At 41.5% G+C, this 21,294-nt stretch overlaps 1 protein-coding gene across 1 annotated transcript; it reads right to left on the reverse strand.

The window, feature by feature from the left end:
• Positions 1–1,855: 1,855 nt before the first annotated feature.
• musk (muscle, skeletal, receptor tyrosine kinase) lies at positions 1,856–21,273 on the reverse strand. Its single transcript, XM_052050351.1, is given in 17 exon segments — positions 1,856–2,817; positions 4,149–4,297; positions 5,951–6,142; positions 6,206–6,380; positions 7,305–7,479; positions 9,033–9,192; positions 9,194–9,224; positions 9,347–9,543; positions 10,387–10,650; positions 13,737–13,743; positions 14,130–14,289; positions 15,877–16,001; positions 17,003–17,144; positions 17,215–17,342; positions 17,468–17,619; positions 18,076–18,202; positions 20,352–21,273. Coding segments are annotated over 17 exon segments (2,967 nt in total). The 5' UTR covers positions 20,434–21,273; the 3' UTR covers positions 1,856–2,116.
• Between the last annotated feature and the right edge of the window lie 21 nt (positions 21,274–21,294).

Genomic DNA, 21,294 nt, shown 5'->3' on the forward strand with positions numbered 1-21,294 from the left:
GATTCCATTTGTTCCTCTGTTGCGTGATAGATATGACCTGGCCTTGATGAACACCCTAAGACTGTACAATAAAAAAAGGAGCATCAGCTTTCACGTCTGAATTCCTATCCCGACAATTGGCTACAAATGGTGTAAAATAAAGACAAGGAGAAAAAGGATGGATGGTCACTGTCCAAATTCGGAGATACCGGAGTCAAAGTGCAGACGGAAAAGAGTGGGAGGGGAAAAGAGTGAGGACAACAATTTAGATCCGCGAGAAGAGGCCAAACTGCACCCTGCCAACTCTATAAACAGTTTACGCTCAACATCCTAATTCCCAACCCCCTCACTGAAATTCAAAACACACCACCAAGCGGGACACATGCCTGCCATAAAAAATCACGAAAAAATTGGTTCTTTTACAGCCCCTAAAATCATTCGCATACAGTACAACAGCAATATTTTATCCATATGCCCCCCCCCCCAAAAAAAAACAAATTCACATCCATAAAAGCAGCATTCTTGTTGTATGCTTTTGACTCATGTGAACCATCTTGTAGTGAAAAAAACAAATTCACAAGGTTAAGTTTCTCACCTATTGTACACTATTTACAGTGATCCAAGTTTTACATGCTTCTTGAGTTGCAAGCTACTTTCTTGAATAATAGCAGCGCACCCCCGATGAAAATAAAGCCCTTCTGTGATTTGTTTCCGTAGTATTATGCGCTTGTCTCAGCTCACGCTTCGAATCCCAAAATCATGCTGAATCTAGCTTCGAAATCACATTTTTGCACACGTGTCATTTGCTGTGGCCGTGTCTGTGTATTTAGATGCTTTTTTTTCTGCTTCGACCACACCGACCGCAAAAGCCACACCAGACGTAGCAGCAGTCAGGCAGCCTCTGGTTTCTGTTTACTGAGGTGCAGCCGAGTGCTGAGAATACGACGGCGGCTGTTGAAGGCACGTTTTTCCCAAGTAAACACGAACATTTTAAAAAAATATATACTAGCAGGTAGTTTTATGCACATTGAAGTATTAACGTAAAATTTTTCGAATATAAATGCACACGTGTGCTAGAACAAATATCGATTTAAAGTATGGAAAAACACAACAGGAAATGGTCTGTTTTGTAATATACATAAAAATGCATTGATTATTATATATTATATATTGATTATTATAAATTATATATTATTTATCGTAGTATTTTTTTAACTCTCTCACACACACACACACGTACACGCACACAAAGAACTGCTACATAAAACAGTAAAAACGTAATATTTTCAAAATGTAGGAAGTACAATCCCAACTGAAAATTCAGCTTGATTTTTCTGAAAGGCACTCAATATGACGGCATAAACACTTTCAATCATAACCAACAATTGTGCATTTTCGATTTCTTGTCTACGGGCCATCATCAACGTTGTTCAACATCCTTTTAAGTACCTACGGGGGGAAAAACACGTATGTGCAGCAAACCCATTGGATAATCTGGCCAATGTTACTCAAGCGATAGTTCGCCATCCACACACCATAAATGTCTGGAAGCTGACTGCCGCCATTTTGAGCACCACTTCTTATTATAGAGGCGAAAGGTAATTTATAATCATCTTGTGATGTGGGAATAAATTTGGTGTTGCATTATACATGCAATGGGCGGCCCGGTAGTCCAGTGGTTAGCACGTCGGCTTCACAATGCAGAGGTACTGAGTTCGATTCCAGCTCCGGCCTCCCTGTGTGGCGTGTGCATGCTCTCCCCGGGCCTGGGTGGGTTTTCTCCGGGTGCTCCGGTTTCCACCTACATTCCAAAAACATGCGTGGCAGGCTGATTGAACACTCTAAATTGTCCCTAGGCGTGAGTGCGAATGGTTGTTCGTTTCTGTGTGCCCTGCGATTGGCTGGCAACCGATTCAGGGTGTCCCTCGCCTACTGCCCGAAGACAGCTGGGATAGGTTCCAGCCCCCCCCCCCGCGACCCTAGTGAGGATCAAGCGGCTCGGAAGATGAATGAATGAATGAATTATATATGCAAGTTTTCCTTTTACTGTGTAAACATGATCTTGGGAGTTTCTCAAAATAGCAATATTCTGCTCTATGCCAGTCTTATGTCGTGTCTTATCGGCGTTGTAAGAAAATTAACAGTCCGCCTCGGTATCATCATTTGTGCTCTGCATATTTTGATGCATCCGCTCCAGAATTCGATGTATGCTGTTGAAGCTGGGCCGATCCGGCGGGTGTGTGCTCCAACAAAGCCTCATTAGATTATATAGCTCCAGTGGGCAGTTCTCAGGGCAGGAAAGGATGTGACCATCCCTGACATAGTAAATAACTTCCTCGTGGCCCATGCCATAGTAAGGCTGCATGCCGTGGGAGAAGATCTCCCATAACACCACGCCATAAGCCCAAACATCCGATTCAGTGGTGTAACGGTTGTAGAAAATAGACTCCGGGGGCATCCATCGAATGGGTATGGCGTCATTTTCATTGGCTTTGTAGTAATCAGCTGAGTAGATGTTCCTGGAGAGGCCGAAATCCGCAATCTTCACCACCATTTCCTCCCGGACTAGGCAATTTCTTGTCGCAAGGTCTCGATGGACAAACTTGCGTTCCGACAGGTAGGCCATCCCCGCGGCGATCTGTTTGGACATTGATAACTGCTCGGGGCAAGAGAGGGGCCCGGCTTCCGTCTCTGAAGAAAAACTGCGACCGGATAGGCTCGCGCGGCTGACCGTTCGCACGGATCGTGTTGGAGATCGACGACGCAGGAATTCGTTGAGGTCACCTTGGGCCATGTACTCAAACATCAGGCACATGGGTTTACCCACTGCGCATACACCTGCAGAATGAAAGCAGACAGACTTTTTTAAGTTCCCTTTTGATCATCCGAATCCGCTTTTGAGCTTGGCGATTCCCGAAGGTTTGTAAGAACAAACCAATGACATTCAACCACATAAGCACATTCGTGATGTCATCCATCTAAAGGAGCAAAGTAATTTTCTCTTTACCGGTATATCATAGAATGGGTTCATTCACGGAAGGGGGTAAATAAACATTCGGTGTAGACATAAACACAGACAAAACCATTTGCGATGTGTGCGAGTTCAGAAATAGACACGGCACATAAGTGCATCTACAGTTTTGCATTAAGAGCTCAGTGACTGTAGCCAATTGATAAGTGATCTGAACCTTTTTACACACAGGAAACGCAGAAATTAAAAAGTATTCTTTTTTTTGTAAGCAATCTATTTTATTTAATTTTACTATTCACACACAAAAAAAAAAGTAGGGCCATTTGGTTTCTTGAAATTTCAGTTCTAACTAAAACGCACTATAACATTTACACTTGAACATCTTTGAACCTTCTTTAAACCTTTGGACACACATTTTCCATCTGTTAAGTGTTTCGACAGTGTCGCAGAAGGACAGCAGCAGAGTCACCCAAAACCATAAAAGTTGACATCTGACCACGGAAACAAGAAAAAAAAAATCAAAACTGTCGTAAATTTTGCTGTTCAACTCCTTGTTTCGTGAAAGGCAAGTTGCAAAATGTACTGAAACGTTGAACAGTTGGTGTTCTAATTTAAAAGTTTAGAGAAGAACCGATGAAGTTCACCCGTAATGGTTTTGTGTCTTTTTGGTCCTCCCTTGAGTTTCACAATATGCTAAGCTCATTACAATACAGAAAAGGTTTTATGCGTATCTGTTGACCAGACTTTTATACCTCGAAAATGAAATAAAGTAAACATCTTAACTGAACAAGTCAATTCCACTTTGATTCATGTGCATCTAAAGTGCTGATACCATTAGCGTGAAGTCGTCTGGATTTTTGTTGCTTTTGGAATAAAAGCCTACTGAATAATTGATCAAGTCTTCGAATGCTGACTTGAAATGGAATTATTGTTTTGCGCTGGTGGATTCAGTTTGCGTTGCCCACAGAGAGTGAAGGAATTCGATTTGATCCATACGACTTGATTCCAACATTGAGTATTGAAGTACAAATTGAGAAGCCTTCTGTAGCTCCTTTCAGTGACTCTCGATCTGGTTTTCCGTTTAACTTTCGAGCCCCTTTTCAGTGACTACGCTGTCGTTCAGTCACACAATGAGAACTCCAGGCGTGAACGTCGCTTTTTGAAAAGTCTTGGTTTCATCCCACGCACATACGCTTACCGAGGAGTCGCACGATGTTGGAATGGTCAAATTCAGCCATGAGTGCTGCCTCTCTCTGGAAATCATTCTGCATGTCTGCTGAGGCTTCTTCCTTGAGCATCTTTACAGCCACCATTGTGAAAGGTTCCATTGGTAGCAAGCCTGGGGCTCTGCAACAATTTTATGTTCACTCACATCTTCAAGAATTGATGTATTTTACACATTTAAAAGAAGAAAGGATATTTAGACTGAAAGGTTTTTTTTTCATTTTCTCCCCTTCTGTTACCACATTCAGTTGCATGGAAACATTTGGTAAAATGTGAAGTATGGATATGTATTTTACAAATTAATACACACACACACTGCAGCCAACTTTACAGCATCCTCAATAGGAGATCAGTTCCTTGTCAACGTACTTTGTACACTCGGATCACCTGAATGGACTCCATTGAGTCAGTTTATGTTTCAACCCTGTAGATCAGGGGTGTCAAACTCATTTTTGTCGCAGGCCACTTTGGAGTTACGTCATTCCTCGAAGGGCCATGACAACAGAACCCAAATTAAGTTTTCATCCTCACATCATATTATTAGTTGTACACCAAAAAATGTATGGCTTCCTAGTTTTGAAATCAGTCAACAGTAGAGCAAAATTATAACAAAATCTCAACATTATTTATGATACGTGACAATTTGACATTTTGGTACAGGTTTTAGCAAGCATCATGGAAGTTGACACCCATGATTTGCTTTAGCGGGCCAGATCTGGCCCCTGGACCCTGACTTTGACACCTGTGCTGTAGATCGTGCGCGTCTCCGGCGCGGAATTTAATGGGAAGGAGAGGTGTCACTTCCATTGGCCATGTCATTTGTGTTCTCTCCCACAACGGTGCAAATACCAGTTTCTTAAAATATAAAAAGAAAGAAAACTCTACCCGGTTTGATCGCACTTTGGAGGAGTCATGCCGTGGGCATGAAAATAGGGCCCCACGTGTCCGTCATGTGGAGTATTGAATGTCTGGATATGTTGGAAAGAGAGCGATTCAAGGTCAATATATATGTGTTTGTTCCCTTGGGAGTATCCTGGACTATATGGCAGCTTCGATGAAGGTCATCATATTTTACTCAGTTGAGGGAAATAAAATGAAATACATTGAAGCTAAAGCAATTCAAACAGTTCCATGTTGAGCTCTTATCGAAAATATCAAGCATATCTATTCACGGATATCAGAAGGACTGATCGGAGAGTTCAGTGTGGACTGAATATGACACCTCTCTTCGAAACGTGCAAATGGCTGAGCGAGAGCTCACCCTCTCAGGTTTCATTTGGTTTGCCCATGTTAGAAGCAAATAACCCATAGCTTGTCTCATCTGAAGTGAAATATTGTTACCATCCCTCTCCCCCCCAGCCTCCCCTTTTGCAAGTCCATTGGCATACTGTTATCCTAGTTCCAAAATCGCAATAGATTAATGGCCTTTTGTAACAACATTCTATCTTTCACATTCTACATTTCACATATTTCATCAACAGAACTGTTGATGGACTCAGACAGCCGGAAACTCGCATTTAGTTTTATTCTGCACGTGTGTTATTGCTTTTTTGTACATTTTAAACTGTATACTACAATCCCTACGATCCTCAAAGGTCACGGATTGTTCTGGACATTTTTTGAAAAGCCCTATCAGTCGGAAGCTTGGCAAAATTGGAAGGGATTTGCACAATTCCATACCTGTCCTCTTGTGAAGACCAGAATCTGGTTAGGTTCATCGAGCTTTTCATCACTGCAGCCTTTGTTTTCATCCATTTCCCTCAGGCTCAATCTTACCTTGCTTGAAAAACTCGACCAAAGGCTCCCTCTCCGATATCTCGAACATACTGGATATTATTCCTGGGGTATTCAAGGGCCAGAAGTTTGGAATTGAGGAGCAAAGGAACCCGTTGGTACATAGGGTTTGGGTGCAGTCGGTCCAGTAGGAGCTCTGAAGGAAGAGCAGTCATTGTTGGGCTCTCCATTGCCCTACACAGAGACAAAGTTAGTATTGTGTGTGAAAGAACTCCCTTTTTTGCATTTTGCATTTACCGTTTGTGTTGTCTCCATTGTTTTCTCCGTCGGCGACATGCGACGATCACGACGGTGAGGAAGACCGCGCAGGCGAGTACAGTCAGAATGATAACAATGACCGACATGGAGTATGCTGGAGATGAAGCTGTTGTGGGAGGGAGGTGACGAGGACCTGCTGGCTCTTGCTTAGCCACTGACACGTAGCCAAAAGATGATTAAAATGTAAGCAAAAAAAAAAAATGTTTTTAATGGAAAGCTAGAATATTGTTATCAAATGATGAATACGATTCATTGATGACAATAACGGCGATAACACAAATTTGTTAAATATAGAAAGTAAATATGGCAGCACGGCGTCCAAGTAGTTAGTTTCACGTTCTCCCCATTTCAGGGACAGCGGTTACTACAGTGGACAACTTATCGTGTTATCAGGTTACAGGGTGCAAGAAAGGGTTAATGGATGCCTAAAAGATCGAGACACGGCCATGAAGGCCCTTCTCTGCCAGAAGCAGGAGACGATTTGTTCTCTCCAAAACAATCGCTATTATCGTATGGTGCCTTTGCCGCGCCTACACAGAAACTCAGCATCACCTAAACAATGTTTTGGTATCTTCCCATGTGTTATTGTGCGGTCTTAACTTGTTTCAACTGGTCAGTGTACACGGGCAGAGAAAGACAAAGAAGACCAAGCGATGCAACGGCTTAACTGAAGTCACGCACCTAATTATGTGTGCCAACGAGTAGGTTGGACCAATCGATGTCATATGTGAGTTGCCATAATTGGCCCGGGAAGCATTTAGTGAGTTCACAACATCCTCATCAGTAGTTTTCTGTTCTAAAAGTTTTAAGCAACTAGATCATAGGTGTCAAACTCAGATCCTGGAGGGCCGCTGTCCTGCATGTTTTCCAAGTCTCCCTGTTGCAACACACCTGATTCAAATGATCAGGTCATCAGCAAGCTCTGCGAAAGCCTGACATTGAACCTGTTCATTTGAATCAGGTGTGTTGCAACACGGAGACTTGGAAAACATGCAGGACAGCGGCCCTCCAGGACCTGAGTTTGACACCTTTGAACTAGATGAAATGTTATTCTTGAGAAAGAGAGAACAATAGTTACCTGATTCCGCTCCCGCCTCCCCACACTGTGGTACGGCACAATACTCCCAACGTATGTTCGGATTTGAGGTGTAGCACCACGGCTTGTCGCTGATCCCTGCTGGGTTTCTACAGTTGTTATCTGAGTTTTTTAACTCTGGAACGGCATCCACAGACAAGCGGTGCTGATGAGGAACCTGCGTTGACGCAATGTACAGCGGAATGAGAAGCAAGGCGTGTTTTGAGTGGTCAAGAGAGTCTATAAAGGCTTTAAAACACTTTTAAGGACACTTACACAAAACACCTTTGGAGATAAACGTTTGGTAAGTGGACCTTTGGAGACCTTGTTGAGGGTCAAATGGGGAAGGTTTTGTTTTGATAATGGCAGAGGTTGGAGAAAGTTTCTTCCAAAGGGCCAACTTAAATACTCAACATATGGCACTTTGATACAGCGTGAAAAAAACGGTTTCGCATACCACCAGTTATATTGCAAAAAGGTGTGACATGTTTTCTCCCGTTCTGGCTCATTGCACAGCATTATTGACTCAGAAAATCATACAGTTGGGCAATATCCTGCAGCAACAAGCTCCATATTGTCGAAAGGAAATACCGAACACTGCATCATTCAAGTTGCTATTATGCATTATAGCCCACCAAAATCAACATATCACCACTTCTAATCAATAAAATTATTTTTCCACAAATGCAATAATCATCAGAAACCCCCCCGAAACTGAACTTAAAAAAAAAACAAAAGTTTGAGCCAGTCTTCCATCAACCTATGAGGAGGGAAAACAGATATTGAACTGCTTCCTGAGTATTGCGTCATTCCAGATTGTGTCGTTACGTCCAAACGCACGAACAATCCACACAGAATGTGTGCGGGTCTGTGAGTGAATGAGTGAGTGTTTGTGTTAGTCGGTGCAAGATTTGCGTGTGAAAGCTAATTGCTTCCAGAGGTAGGATGTGACAGTACAAGACCCTCCCTCCCTGCTGACCTGGCAACACGCTCGCACAGACAGACACGCACAAACTACACAGGAGTGAAGCACGAGTTCACCCAAAGAGACTATTTTTACCAAGTAAAGTCTTAAAAAGATAAAGGAGAGATTGCGCCATCTTTCCGAGAAAGAGCCACAAATGTATGATAGAAAACACAGACGGGCACAAATCAGTCTGATTCGCCGTAATTGAACTAAATGGATTTTAAGCTTGTTGCAAATGTAATACTTTGCATCATTGGATGACAGAAGTCGTTCCATATGCATACACACCCTCCCAAAGCTATTCCAAAAGTGAAGCCAACTCCTTGATTTTCATTTGGAGGCTGCAAACATTTGAGTTTGACATCAAAAGAGGAGTACGAAACAATAGAAGAAACAAAGAAACTGAACTCAAGTCACGTGAACATGATGTTCCCCGCGTACTCAATTTGATGGCTTTCATTTCGTTTTCTGATGTCTTAAATAACAAAAAAAACTTACAACGTGAATGTTTGACTCTCAGCATTCCAATTTAAAATGATTAGAATGACCTTTTAATCGTAAGATACCAAAAATAATTTCTGTTGTATTTGTTTGCAACTGAACATTTGAAGTAAACACATTTTGTGCAATCAGCTGTATATAATAATTCCTGAATGTTAAATTCTATTTTCAAATATTTTGTTAATATTCATGTATTATTTACATGCGGTCATGTATTTGTAATTTCAATGTTTCTACTGCAGTACACGCTTGTAGATGAGTACCTGTTGATCCCACGGCTGACAGGGTATGCCGGACCTTGTCACGTTCACGCTACCCTGATAAAAACGCCCTCTGTCACTGTAACATGTTGCTGGTGATACAAAACAGAAATGTAACGAGTTTTTGTTTTTTTTTAACAGTGGGAATTTTCATTCATGTTTAACACTTACTAGTCATTTGATCCGTCTTGATGTCTGAAATACAGAAAAGTTAGATTAGTCATATTGAATCGCAAACTTGAAAGGAGAAAGAAGGTCATTGGAAGAACATTTGTTTGTGGAAAGGTTTAGCATTGCTATATGAACTTACAACTTACCCACGAAAGGAACACGAGTACACGCTTGAAGGTCTGAATGGAGACTAGGTAAAGTTTGACATTTGGGCAACAGCAAACGGGGTGTGTGGAAGTCTGCGGCAGAACCGAAGAGTCCAGGCTGGACAGACAGCATGCTGCCTTCTAGTATCGACCATTCTTTATGGCAGTACAGCTCCTTCACTGCAAGGCAATGCTCCCTGTTGTAAAAAAAAAACAACAACAACAAAGTATTAACCAAAATATTAACTGTCACATCTCTAGGAAACTAAACTGGAGAGAGAACATTGAATTGTCATATTCACTCATCCAGGGAGACTTTCCGCAAGGCTTTGGAGGATGGAAAGGAAAAAATAGGACGCTACACTGGGGTTGTTCATGCTTTTGAAAGACTTTCCTCAATTTTTGCCTGCTGTTCATCCAGAAAAGCATTTCTCAAAGGTTACTGATGTCGAACAAGAGTTGCACTTGCAGGTGTTTCTGAGTTTGATGGGAGGAGTTCAGTACTCGACGCGGGTCATTCATTCAATCAACTTGCTAGCATATGACAGTTGCCTCATGCTGAGCGCCAATGGTTTGCGAAGGTTTGCGCACGGCCTCTGAATGTTTCTTTTTTGTCAGGGTTTGTTCAAGGTTACAAAGAGATTCTCAGAGTTTTCCTTGTCGCAAAGAAACAACCGACATGTTCAAAATGTGATGGAGACTAGAAAAACTGTTTGCAATCATTGGAAACTGTTTGGGAATGTCCATCTTTACAACCTTTTGCAACCCTGACAAAAAAAAATAAAAATAACATTCGCTACGTCCGCTAACACTAGCAAGATACAGGCTCGTCAAAAACAATCTGAAAAAAGAATGACTTTGTCTACTATGCTATTAGGCTAATGATATACAGTCATTGTATTGGTGCACTTAGAAACCGACACGGGAGGATGGAGTATGGATGGATTCAAATTCCTTATGCACAGATTTAATTCATTCTAGAATATTTTTAGATATATGTGCTACGCAAAGGCATGTGCATTGAAAAAGAAATAGGTTACCTGCAGACAGGTTTAGGTGCTGGTCCCAAGCCTGATGGATTACAGTCTGGGAAAGAGGTATGACAGAGAAGTGAACGCACTGCAGGGCCACAGAGTTTACTAAGACCTTCAAACTCCGTCCACCAGCTCTGAATCAGGTACTCTTGCACGTCCTCCGGGTCAGACATGGAGGCGTTGAAGAAAACAAGTGAATCTTCCCTTAAAATCGTGCGGCACACTTCTCCCCGATATGCACTGCAGAAGCCCGCAACACCCTTGTAGAGTCTGTCAAGGATACATGCATTCAGGCTAAATGTTTGCAGGAGCAAACAAAGAAACATTTTTCCAACCATATTTCGGTTTCGGTCAATCGACGAATTTGAAAATGACCTTGGGAGGGGAGTGGTTAGAACTTCTAAATCAAAGTTGGGACTTTTTTTTTGTTTTTTGTTTTTTGTGTGGAGTTGGGATTTTTCCCCTCTTTTTGCATTGCTTTTGTCGTCCTTCCTCCCACATTCCAAAAAAAAAAATGCATAAATTGGGTCCACCGCCTGATGACTACACATTTTCCGTCGGCCTAAATATGCATGTGAATGGTTGTTTTTCTATATGTGCCATGCGACCCTTCTGGGATGTTGTCTGACGTTTAAACATTGTTCATTTACTTTTCTTAAAAAATGTGTTTTTTTCTTAAAAAAGGTGAAAAAAGAAATACTGTAAAATTGCTTGGATAATGTTTGAATAGATTCTATTAAAAAATGTTGGTGATTGTGTAGACAAATGGTGACGAGCGGCATTTGCTTCACACATGATCTCCTTCTGAACTGCCATTGACAGTGACTCTTACAAAGTCCAGATGCTCTCTCCTTCGGGGGGTCGGGGAGGTGGGGGAGTTAACTTATTAAATCAAATCACCAACATAAAACTAACACGTAAATCTAACAAATCCCACCATGACCGTTATCTCCCTAATGCCTTTCCCATGACTCCGTCGGCATCCAGTGTCCAGATGTGGCAATACGTTAGCGAACTTACAAACTCGCTATCCTTTGAGCCCTGATCACACGAACCATTTGTTCCTTTGTTTCCAATTCGTAAACATAGCAGGCAGCTGTACAAAGTACAGTCGCCTCGACACGAGCAGTAAATAAGTCTGACTATTACAGAGAAGGACACGTCTGAATACAGTCACAAAATGTTTCTCTCGCTCAGTTTGCAGTTTCACTGTTCACATGTGGTAACTGTGGTCACGTCGAGTTCCAGAAAAAAGTTCACATTCAATTCGCGCCATATGTGGACATCAGGAGCGGCTCCCTGTCCGTATGTCAATATTAGTGACAGAAAGAAAAGCGTATCGGGATCGGATTCTCTCGCCGACATCTTTACACTAAGTAAAACCAGATGGTTTTGCGTGGGTCATTGATGGTGTTGCGGTACATGCCCCCGACTTTGGTGCACACAGCGTAGTTGAACAGCGTTCAGTTCCCAATGAGTGACGGTATGACTGTAATGGTTTTCCGCCTCCATATGTGCCCTCCTAGTAAATAACGACCAGTTCAGGGTGTAGACTGCCTTTGGCGTGAATCTGCTGGATTAGGCAGATGATTTGGTTTGATACAAGAAATTTGGTTTAATACAAGAAATATTATTTGAATATGATTGAACTTTATCTATGGTGGCCTCAGCCATTCATTAGCCACAGGTGTCATTGTTTATGCTGTTTGTACTGTCTATATCGTCTATATTGTTTATACTGTTCAGATTGCACATTACGTCTTTTTATACAGTGTAGCTGCTATCTTCTGAGCTGTGTGTGTTTAATGCACAGCATGTTTGCATGCATATTTGCACTGAGGAATGAGAGGAAGAAATTTCATCTATGCTGCATGTCATACGTGAGCATATTTGACAATAAAGATGACCTTGACCTTGACCTTGATTATGGCATAGTCTGCTGGTCAGGCAGTAGACAAGTGACAGAGTGAGATTGAACCGACTGGTCATTAGGGCCGGCTATTTCCTGGGCTGCTCCCTGGACACTCTGGAGGAGCTGGGCAACAGAAGGATGCTAGCCAAGCTAAAAGCTATAATGGACAGACCCTCTCACCCACTCCAGACCACCCCAACAGCACTTGGCAGCTCCTTCAGCCAGAGACTGATAGACCGGTGCTGCAGGAAGGAGAGATACTGCCGCTCGTTCCTACCGACTAGTGTCAGGCTGCTGAATAAACATACGTTAAAACCTGGACTCCCCCTCACTCACCCATTTTTAATATGCTTATATCTATATTTTATACCTTTTATTTATTTCTATACTTTTTGCTCTTCTACTTCTCCCTTTCATAATTTTGCTGTTGTAAATTGGGAATTTCTCCATTGTGAGACAAATCATGGCTTTCTTATCTTATCATATCCTCCTGACTACCAGGAAAAAAAATGTTGTCCAATCACATTTATTTTGAAATTCCCCAATCTATGTGAAATAATTGGACTACTCCAAAAGACATTTTTGAAATTCCACTACATTTTTTAAACACCGGAATACTAGGCTCAAATACATTGAAAACAACTCAAACAACACTTTAACATGTTCATAAGAGTCTTATAAATAAAATGGCAACAGCATTTCAAAAACAAAATGTGTTTGATCAAAAGTATTACTTTTCCTCTTCCAATAAAAAATGCTTGCACTGAGGGAAGCCATTTTCTTATTTTTTCTAACCCCTACAAATTTGGTATCATTGGAAAGCACTGAATGTCCTCTTTAGAGTAACAAAAGGAGTTAATGCGATTGGATGCACTGGGTGGGAGATATTTAGGTTCACAAATGTCCTCTGCAGAGGACAAATTTGAACTACTGGTAGTCAGGAGGTAGGTAATTTTTGGCCTACATCAATGTAGGCCAAAAATTAATAGGCGTGTACATATTTCGCTAAGTTTAGGTGTCATATAAAAATGAAACGGCTGGCCAGCGTGGCCTCCTGTTGCATGTTTCTGTACAGGTCAACAGTTTCCTACATCAGATATGTCATATTGGCGAGAGAAAATGAAACTGGACACAAAGGAGAACAGGCTCACATAGGGAGATGAACATTTGAAAGTCAAAAAGTTAAATGTACACTCAGGGGTTTGTCAAAGTAGAAAAGCTAAAAGGGCTTTTGAAAGTCCATGGCTACCCTGGCTTAGATAACACAAGGCACAATTATTGAGCGACCTAAAAAACAGTGAACGACCCAGCACATCTGAAACCAAAAATCCTTCAGAGGTAAGCTGAAATTGAATGAATATTGTAAATGTAACCACTGTGTAAGTAACTTGAAAGGATTAACACACAAGAAGGGTTGCAGCAAGTCCGCATTCCAGTGACTTACCTCCATTCTATCGGGAAATGGCAAGATCCATAAGATGTTGGTTGAAGGTAAACCAGCATGAAAAGAAGAGGGACGAAAGAAAGCGGAGGCATATCATTTAGTCTCGCTTGGAAGAAAAAATCAAACGTGATCCTCATCTGTCCATGTCCTAGGTTTAGCATCTTGGTCTGTGGAGGGACTTAACAACCAGGAAGTGATTTTTTTTAGGTGAGTGTTGTGTGTGTGGGCTGTGGTGAAGTTAAAAAACAAATGGTCCAGGGGGGGAAAAAAACAAACAGCTGAAGCCGCGTCAAACAGCTAACATAACGCTAAGACTCTGTGTTAAGTAGTTGATGCTCCTCAGATAAATCCAACACTTTGTTTGAAGATCCCCATGTAGAATTAAATACTCACCTGCGACAGTCACTCGAGCGGTTGCTTTGACAGTGTTGGCCCCAGCGCTGTGTCTGTTTGAGGCCAAGCACGTGTAAAGAGCTGGCTTCGTCACCGTCACCCGCAGAACCGACAAAATGACTTCTCCCGCCAAAGTCTCATCGACTGATGCGCCGGAGATCTTGAAAGGAACAGAAACAAACAGTCGTGGGAGTACGTCATGATCAATTGTGTTGGTCTTTTCAAATTCATGTATGAATGTACAGTATAATGGTGCATCTTTTAGAAAATATATCCCATCGCACCTATATCCTACCGATCCATTTTTAACAAATCTCCAAGATTATCACATAGCAATGGGCTGCTGTCTCATTGAAATTGGTTGGAAGGGAGCAAATATTATTTATGTCATTAGTTGTTAATCTGTTATTAATATGTTATTAGTTGCTATATTGATAAAACCTGCACATTGTTAGACAGCGTTCAGTGTTATCGAACAAACATCTACATTGTTCTTTTTTTTTTATCGTACAGGAATTCATACCACATGTTTGTAGTGACACCAAATGCGTGTCTTTTATACTGAGAGATGTCTGCAGTTTTTGTGATACGTGGCCTTGTTTTTTGGATCATCTTTAGCCAGCTTTACTGAAGTCAATTAAATCAACAGGCTGCCAGGAAACATTTTCACACACACATATGCAGACACACACTCAAGCCATATTCACAAGCATTACTGGCATTTTTTTAACAAGCACCAAGACTGCCAAAATATTATAAGGTTCATGCTTTGTGCCTTAATGGCTCCATTATGTTTAGTTGCATAGTCAACTTAAACTATGCATGAATTACAATACGATTGACAGTGAACAATGAATCAGGTCAAACCATTCAGTACAGAGTCTCTTCAAATCACGGGTGAACTACAACCCCAGAACCACAACAAAAATCCCAAGAATTGTTACAATTATTGAGTGTTTTATTACCAATTGAAAACGTACCAAAGCATCGTTTTTGTTTGGGTTTTTTTGCCGGTGACTTGGGCATAAATCAGGTCAGAATCCAGCTCACTTAAGTCATTACATACGATTCAGTTATTTTAAATTGTCGTGACTTCAGCTGTGCAGTCATCAACCAGCACTTAAGTGCATCTGCATCCAATATAAATACCTCCCAGAGAGTGCATTATTAGTTTTGTAAATGCTGACACTGACTTGTAATGTATCGTGCAAGCGTACTTACGGGGTCTGTTGTACGGATGCGTGTCGTGTATATCCCAGTGGGACTATCAGACGTAAGTAGATGTACTGACACATCAACACAGAGTATTTCCTTTGAAAACTGTGGATATCCTTTTGGCGAGTCATTGTGAACAAAACGCCCCATCCAAGTTGTTCAATGTCCAAACAAAAACAGCTTTGCAAAATCTTTGATCCCACTTCAAGAAAGATTCAACTTTCAACCGAGGCCAGGGTCCATTATTGTTATTGGCTAGGAATTGGCTAGGCTCGACCACATTTGTATTCCTTAAAAAAAAGGCAGGGCAAACTAGTCCTCACCGGGGCACATTTACTTGGCATGACTTTGTGAACTACTTCACGACAATGAAATTGCCATTAACAAGTTCAAAGTTCAATATCAAATCATTGAGCTTCAATTCAAAAACAAGCCGTTGGCCAACATGTGCCAATGTGTTCAAATTGTAAAATATGCTCAAACCAGCAGGCATTTTACTGCATGCGTCTGGAACTCCGTGCAGTCCACTCACTGTATTCCCGTTTTCTAACCAGGTGATGGTGGGGATCGGATTTCCTGTGGCATTACACTCCAGAGATATTTGGATGCCATATGCTACTCTCTTCTCCTTGGGAACTTTCAGGATTCGTGCTGGAGCTAAAAATGTCACAGAGAGACCACACACAGAAAGATAATTTCAAAAATGGGCGTATAAAAGCGGTCTCCATGTGTTCACGGTTATTTCTTCAGTATATGGAAATGGTTAAGAGACACTTGGCTGGAACTGCCTCAATTTTTTGGCATTGTTGAAAACTTGGCTACACCAGTCAAGGAATAAGCGATGCACCACGTGTCATCTGCTCAGGGTGGAGCCAGAATGAGCATTACATAATATTTCCCAAAAAATTTACCAATGACAGAGTTATAACAATAATCAGTCAAACACAACACAACGCAGTATGCCCATATTTGTTGATAACGACCATAAATAAAATAATTTAAATGTGTTTACTCGGGAGCACGTCTGCCTCACAGGAAAATTTGCATCAACTTATAAGGACACACACACACACACACACACACATATAGATCCATACATCCATCCATTTTTGGATCCGGGTGCTGGACCCCTATCCCAGCTGTCTTTGGGCAGTATGCGGAGGACACCCTGAACCGGTTGCCAGCCAATCGCAGGGCACACACAGACGAACAACCATCCACGCTCACACTCACGCCTAGGGACAATTCAGAGTGTTCAATTAGACTGTCATGCATGTTTTTGAAATGTGGGAGGAAACCGGCCTACCCGGAGAAAACCCACTCAGGCCCGAGGAGAACATGCAAACTCCACACAGGGAGGCTGGAACTGGAATTGAACCCGGTACCTCGGCACTGTGAGGAATCACCCCCCCCCCCCTCCAGCGACCCCCCCCCCCCACACACACACACACATGTATGTGTATATATACCTGTATGTATATATATACAGTATGTGTGTGCAAAAAAAAGTATGAAACTGATCTGATACGTTTCCATGAGGTTGACAGTTGTCACAACTTAACCAATGGTAGTTTGTGTTATATTTAGGGCTGAATGAAAGTACAAGAGTTTAGTTAGCTTTGATCTATAGGTCACAAAAACCAAGGTTGAGTACTTACCTTGCACTTCAATGGTGGCAAGCTTGGAAAACGCCGAACCGAAGCTGTTTCTTGCCACACATCGATACTGCCCCGCGTCTTCCTTCTGAATATAGTTGAACTTCAGCCCACCGTAGTCAAGAATATTGACGCGCTCACTGACCTGAGAGAGGTTGACACTGTGTTGGACTAACTACGGTACAAAGACAAAAATAGGGCACATTCACATTTACCTGAATAAGCTCATCATCTTTAAGCCAGTACATGTCTGGTTTTGGGTTACCAAGGGCAACGCATGGCAAAACTGCTTTGGACTCAACCAAAAGGGTCACATTTGTCGGATGGCGCTTGATTTGTGGCTCTGATTCAGAAAGGGACAACGTCATTCATTTCAAGGCCTTTAAAAAGGTTCTGCCATCATTGATAGCTTGAACGGCTACGATCAGAAGTGTTTTTGTTGTCGTTTTTCAAATGAAGCGGACGTACTCATTTTTAACTGGAGCGCTCCACAGCTCTTGGCTGGCTCTCCAATTCCGTTACTGGCGAGGCAGCAGTACTCTCCGTTGTCATTTTCTCTTGCATGAGGGATAAGAAGCATTTGTCCCTGTTCTCGAGTAAGATACCTGGAGTCGTAGTACCTAATAGGACAGACAAGGACAACGAACGGCCAATTACAACATTGGCAACATCCCATCACAACAATGTCCTCAATCGGTGGAAACAACTTGAAACGCATGGGATTATGAATTATTCGATTGGTTGAGCACTCCTGCGCCCTTGCCAAGCATTTCGTTTGATGATTCCAAACCTTGTTGAATCCCATGAGATGCCTGTCAAACTTTTGCAATGACGCACCACGGGAAACCAACAGCCACATGTGCATAAAAGCATTTCTCCGCGTCAGGCGTAATTTTACACAAAGGCGATGACGGATGCACATTCGTCAACAGAGAACTGCTTTTGGTTTGAATAGATGATTCACTTGAATTATTTCTTCGAGTGATGCTGGACTACAAAACAAACAAACCCACCCGATCAAAAAAAAAATAGATGCAGATGGAGTGCTGTCACCAAAGAAGAAAAGTCAAACTTACATTATTGGCTGGTTGTTCTTGGTCCATGTGATGTCAGCTGAAGGTCGCGATTCTACCTCACAGATGAACGTTGCGTTGTGATCCAGTAGCACATCCACCGTCTCCAATAATGTAAGTATACGAGGTGCTAGAAAGAGATCCACTGTTCAGTAAATTCTGTATGCAGCTTATGAGACTGTTGTAAAATCAAGCACGTGGGGAATTCGTTTTCCCGTGGCGTATTTTTTGCAACATTATTTCGTTGAGATTTCAGCCAGGATGAAGTCATCGAGAGTGATTTCGCTGACACATTGTCAAACACCTCATTCATAATGGGAAGTGAAAATGAGAAGAAACTTGTCAGGCGAGAGAAAAAGAGAAAGTAACACGGGATCGGCGTTCAGATATTAATTTCTTGTCTGGGGAATATATTGCGAAAGACACCAAGACAAACAAGGACAGTGGTAAGAGCTCGGGGATGAAATTGCATCCAAGTCTATCTGATGGGAGACGTCAGATTTGCATTTTTAAACTTTGGACGAACTCATGAGAAGAAGGGAACGTGAAGAGAAGATGGAATTAATGAAAACAAATTAGAATGTTAAAAAATGAGCACTAAGTAGGAAGGGATGAGATTTTATTTTGTTTGGGATAAACTGTTTGTCAATACTGCTGAAAGGGAGCGACTGCAATTGAAAAGCTGACGTGAAATCACACAGAGTTTTCAACACAATATTGCCTTCCTCCAGGTCAAACCAAAGTCAGTGAGACATATTGCATTGTTAGCGTTAATGTCGCAGTTTGAAATGCATACTGCCTGGAATAATAACAATAATAATCCAAGTAACAACCGAATTTGTGTTTACATGTTGATTTTAGCTTTTTGTGCAACAGTGCAAAATACGGCAAAAGTTGCATTCTCGCATTGGGTGAATCACCTTTTATTAATCTTGGGCTACACTCTCCTGACAGATTGCATTAAAAAATAATAATAATAATTTTTAAAAAAGCAATGCATCCTTCATGGAAAGTAACAAATATTGGTCGAAAATACATAAATAAATGCTGGCGCTTGTTTATAGAGCACATTAATAGCCTTGAACTTCTGTTTCCTTTGGTCTTTGTGGTCATTTCTAATACATCCCGCGGGACTCATTTTTTCTCCCCGTTTTATTTTTGTGTCACATCAGCCATTGTATTTGCCTTTGACGCTGTTATGCAATACGCAGTGGATTTGTTTTTTGTAGCAGACAATCACATGTTTTGAGTACCTGATGGTTGAGTTCTAAAAATCCCGCAAAACAACACAATTAAGTCAGAAAGTACAGATTCAAAGAAACGACAATGACAACAATGTTTGCTCGCACTCTTTTTGAATTACAGCTTGCAAAAAGAGTCAACAAAGTTCAGAAAAACAAACTGGCTTCTAACTAAACACGGAAAATAAAAATCACAACAATTTTCCAAACAAGCATAATATTTTATATTGACTGTAAGAGGACTTTTCAATGCATAATTAAATCTCTTTGCAGATTATTTTTTTGGAGATAAAGTAAAGGATGATTTCACATATTTCACGCTTATTTCCAATGCAAAGCAGAAGCGGCGTTTCCGTGTTAAAACAGTGACGTGAATAAAAATGACACACAAATACTCATGCGTCTGACTTGAGTCTCCATCGGGAAAAGTCAACTTAATTTTATCCATGGCACTTGTTCAGTCAGAAAGCTGGAGGGCTTGTTTTTCTGTTGGAAGTTCCATTTTTATTTATTTATTCTTTTTTTTTTTTTTGGGTGGGGTAATGCATTGATTAAGGTACACGAGCGGGTTTTGATCCTGAAAATGACTCACTTTCAATTTTGCAATCGAATGATGCTGTGGCACTGTGAAAGTTGTTTTGTTTAATACTTTCGTCTTTGAGTCGATGGCAAATAATTGTATTTGGTGATTTTTAAAAAAGCCATATGAGTGAGCAACTGTTCTCTAAAGTATGCGGTAAATATTCTTAACCATGGAAATCATTGGATTGGACACCTTCCCCTCTTGCCCTTGCAGGATGTGGTGATCACCGGGTGATCTCCGGGTGACATCCTGTCGTTTACACGCATTCGTAGCATTTAGCAAGCCAGGGAATAGGGTGCATCTCACGATATTTCCTTTCACGTCTACATTTTGCTGTGATCATTCTAGCATCGCAAGGGAAAGAAATGTAACAGGGTAGAGCTTTGCAATGTTTAACTGACATTGGCTTCAAAAGTCACTTGGAAAAACTTTCAGCATATGGAGGCTCCGCTTACCTCTCTGGATGCCATTACTCAAGCTGACCAAAACCAGAAGAGAGAGGATCTTCAAGACTGAAAGGAGTCTCATAGTCTTCATCCTGGATTGGAAATGAGCCACCTCGGCCCAGTTTTGTGTATTCTAAATGTTTATATTCCCATATCTTCTTGTTTCGTCAGTGTGCATCAGCGTAGTAGTCAGGCAGCCATGTTTAACGCTGACCAGTTCCCTCAATATGTGTTAACATTGTGAGTGACGGCAGCAGCTGCGAGCTATCCTCACAATGCGGTCGCAACAAAGTTTGGAGCCATACTCAAAACTCCAAAGGCTCCGGTGTTGCAGAACCACTCCACGGTTTAGCAGCTTGAGTCATGAATAGTCATCGAGTCATCCTATACCAGGACATTAAATGAAGACCAGACAAACCACAAAATGATGACTAAACTTTACAGTTGTAGAGGCAATAAAAAGTGCATGTTTAAGGCAATGGGACGGATGTATTTCATATGATATGTAAGAGGAAATGTGTTCATGCACATCTAAACAAGTTATACTTCACTTTTGTGGAATGTCGTACAGAACATCCGTGTATATATTCTTCAAAGGAACATACTGGGAAGCATACACCTATTTACGATGTGACACATTGCATATATGGTGCAGGAGGCCTTTGCGTCCACCTGTTGCAAAGGCCTCCACCTGTTGCCTGCAGACCTGATGCTCCGATTTATTTTCGGAAAGGAATGGCACTTCATTGGCTTTTCATCTTTCCTACTTCGGATGTAGTCAACTATTGTTTGTACCATTGAGAGGTTAGTCGGACTATTTTGGTACTGTGCTGAGATACAGCTCTTGTCATTCAAGTGAAGTTTGGAGCCAGGCATTTTATCTGATAATCTACTGTATGAGATTTATATCGTGTTTATTTGTGGGCCTGTCGTCGAACAACATGAAGTATTG

The sequence above is a fragment of the Hippocampus zosterae genome, chromosome 18 (assembly GCF_025434085.1).
Source record: "Hippocampus zosterae strain Florida chromosome 18, ASM2543408v3, whole genome shotgun sequence".
Classification (NCBI taxonomy): Eukaryota; Metazoa; Chordata; class Actinopteri; order Syngnathiformes; family Syngnathidae; genus Hippocampus; species Hippocampus zosterae.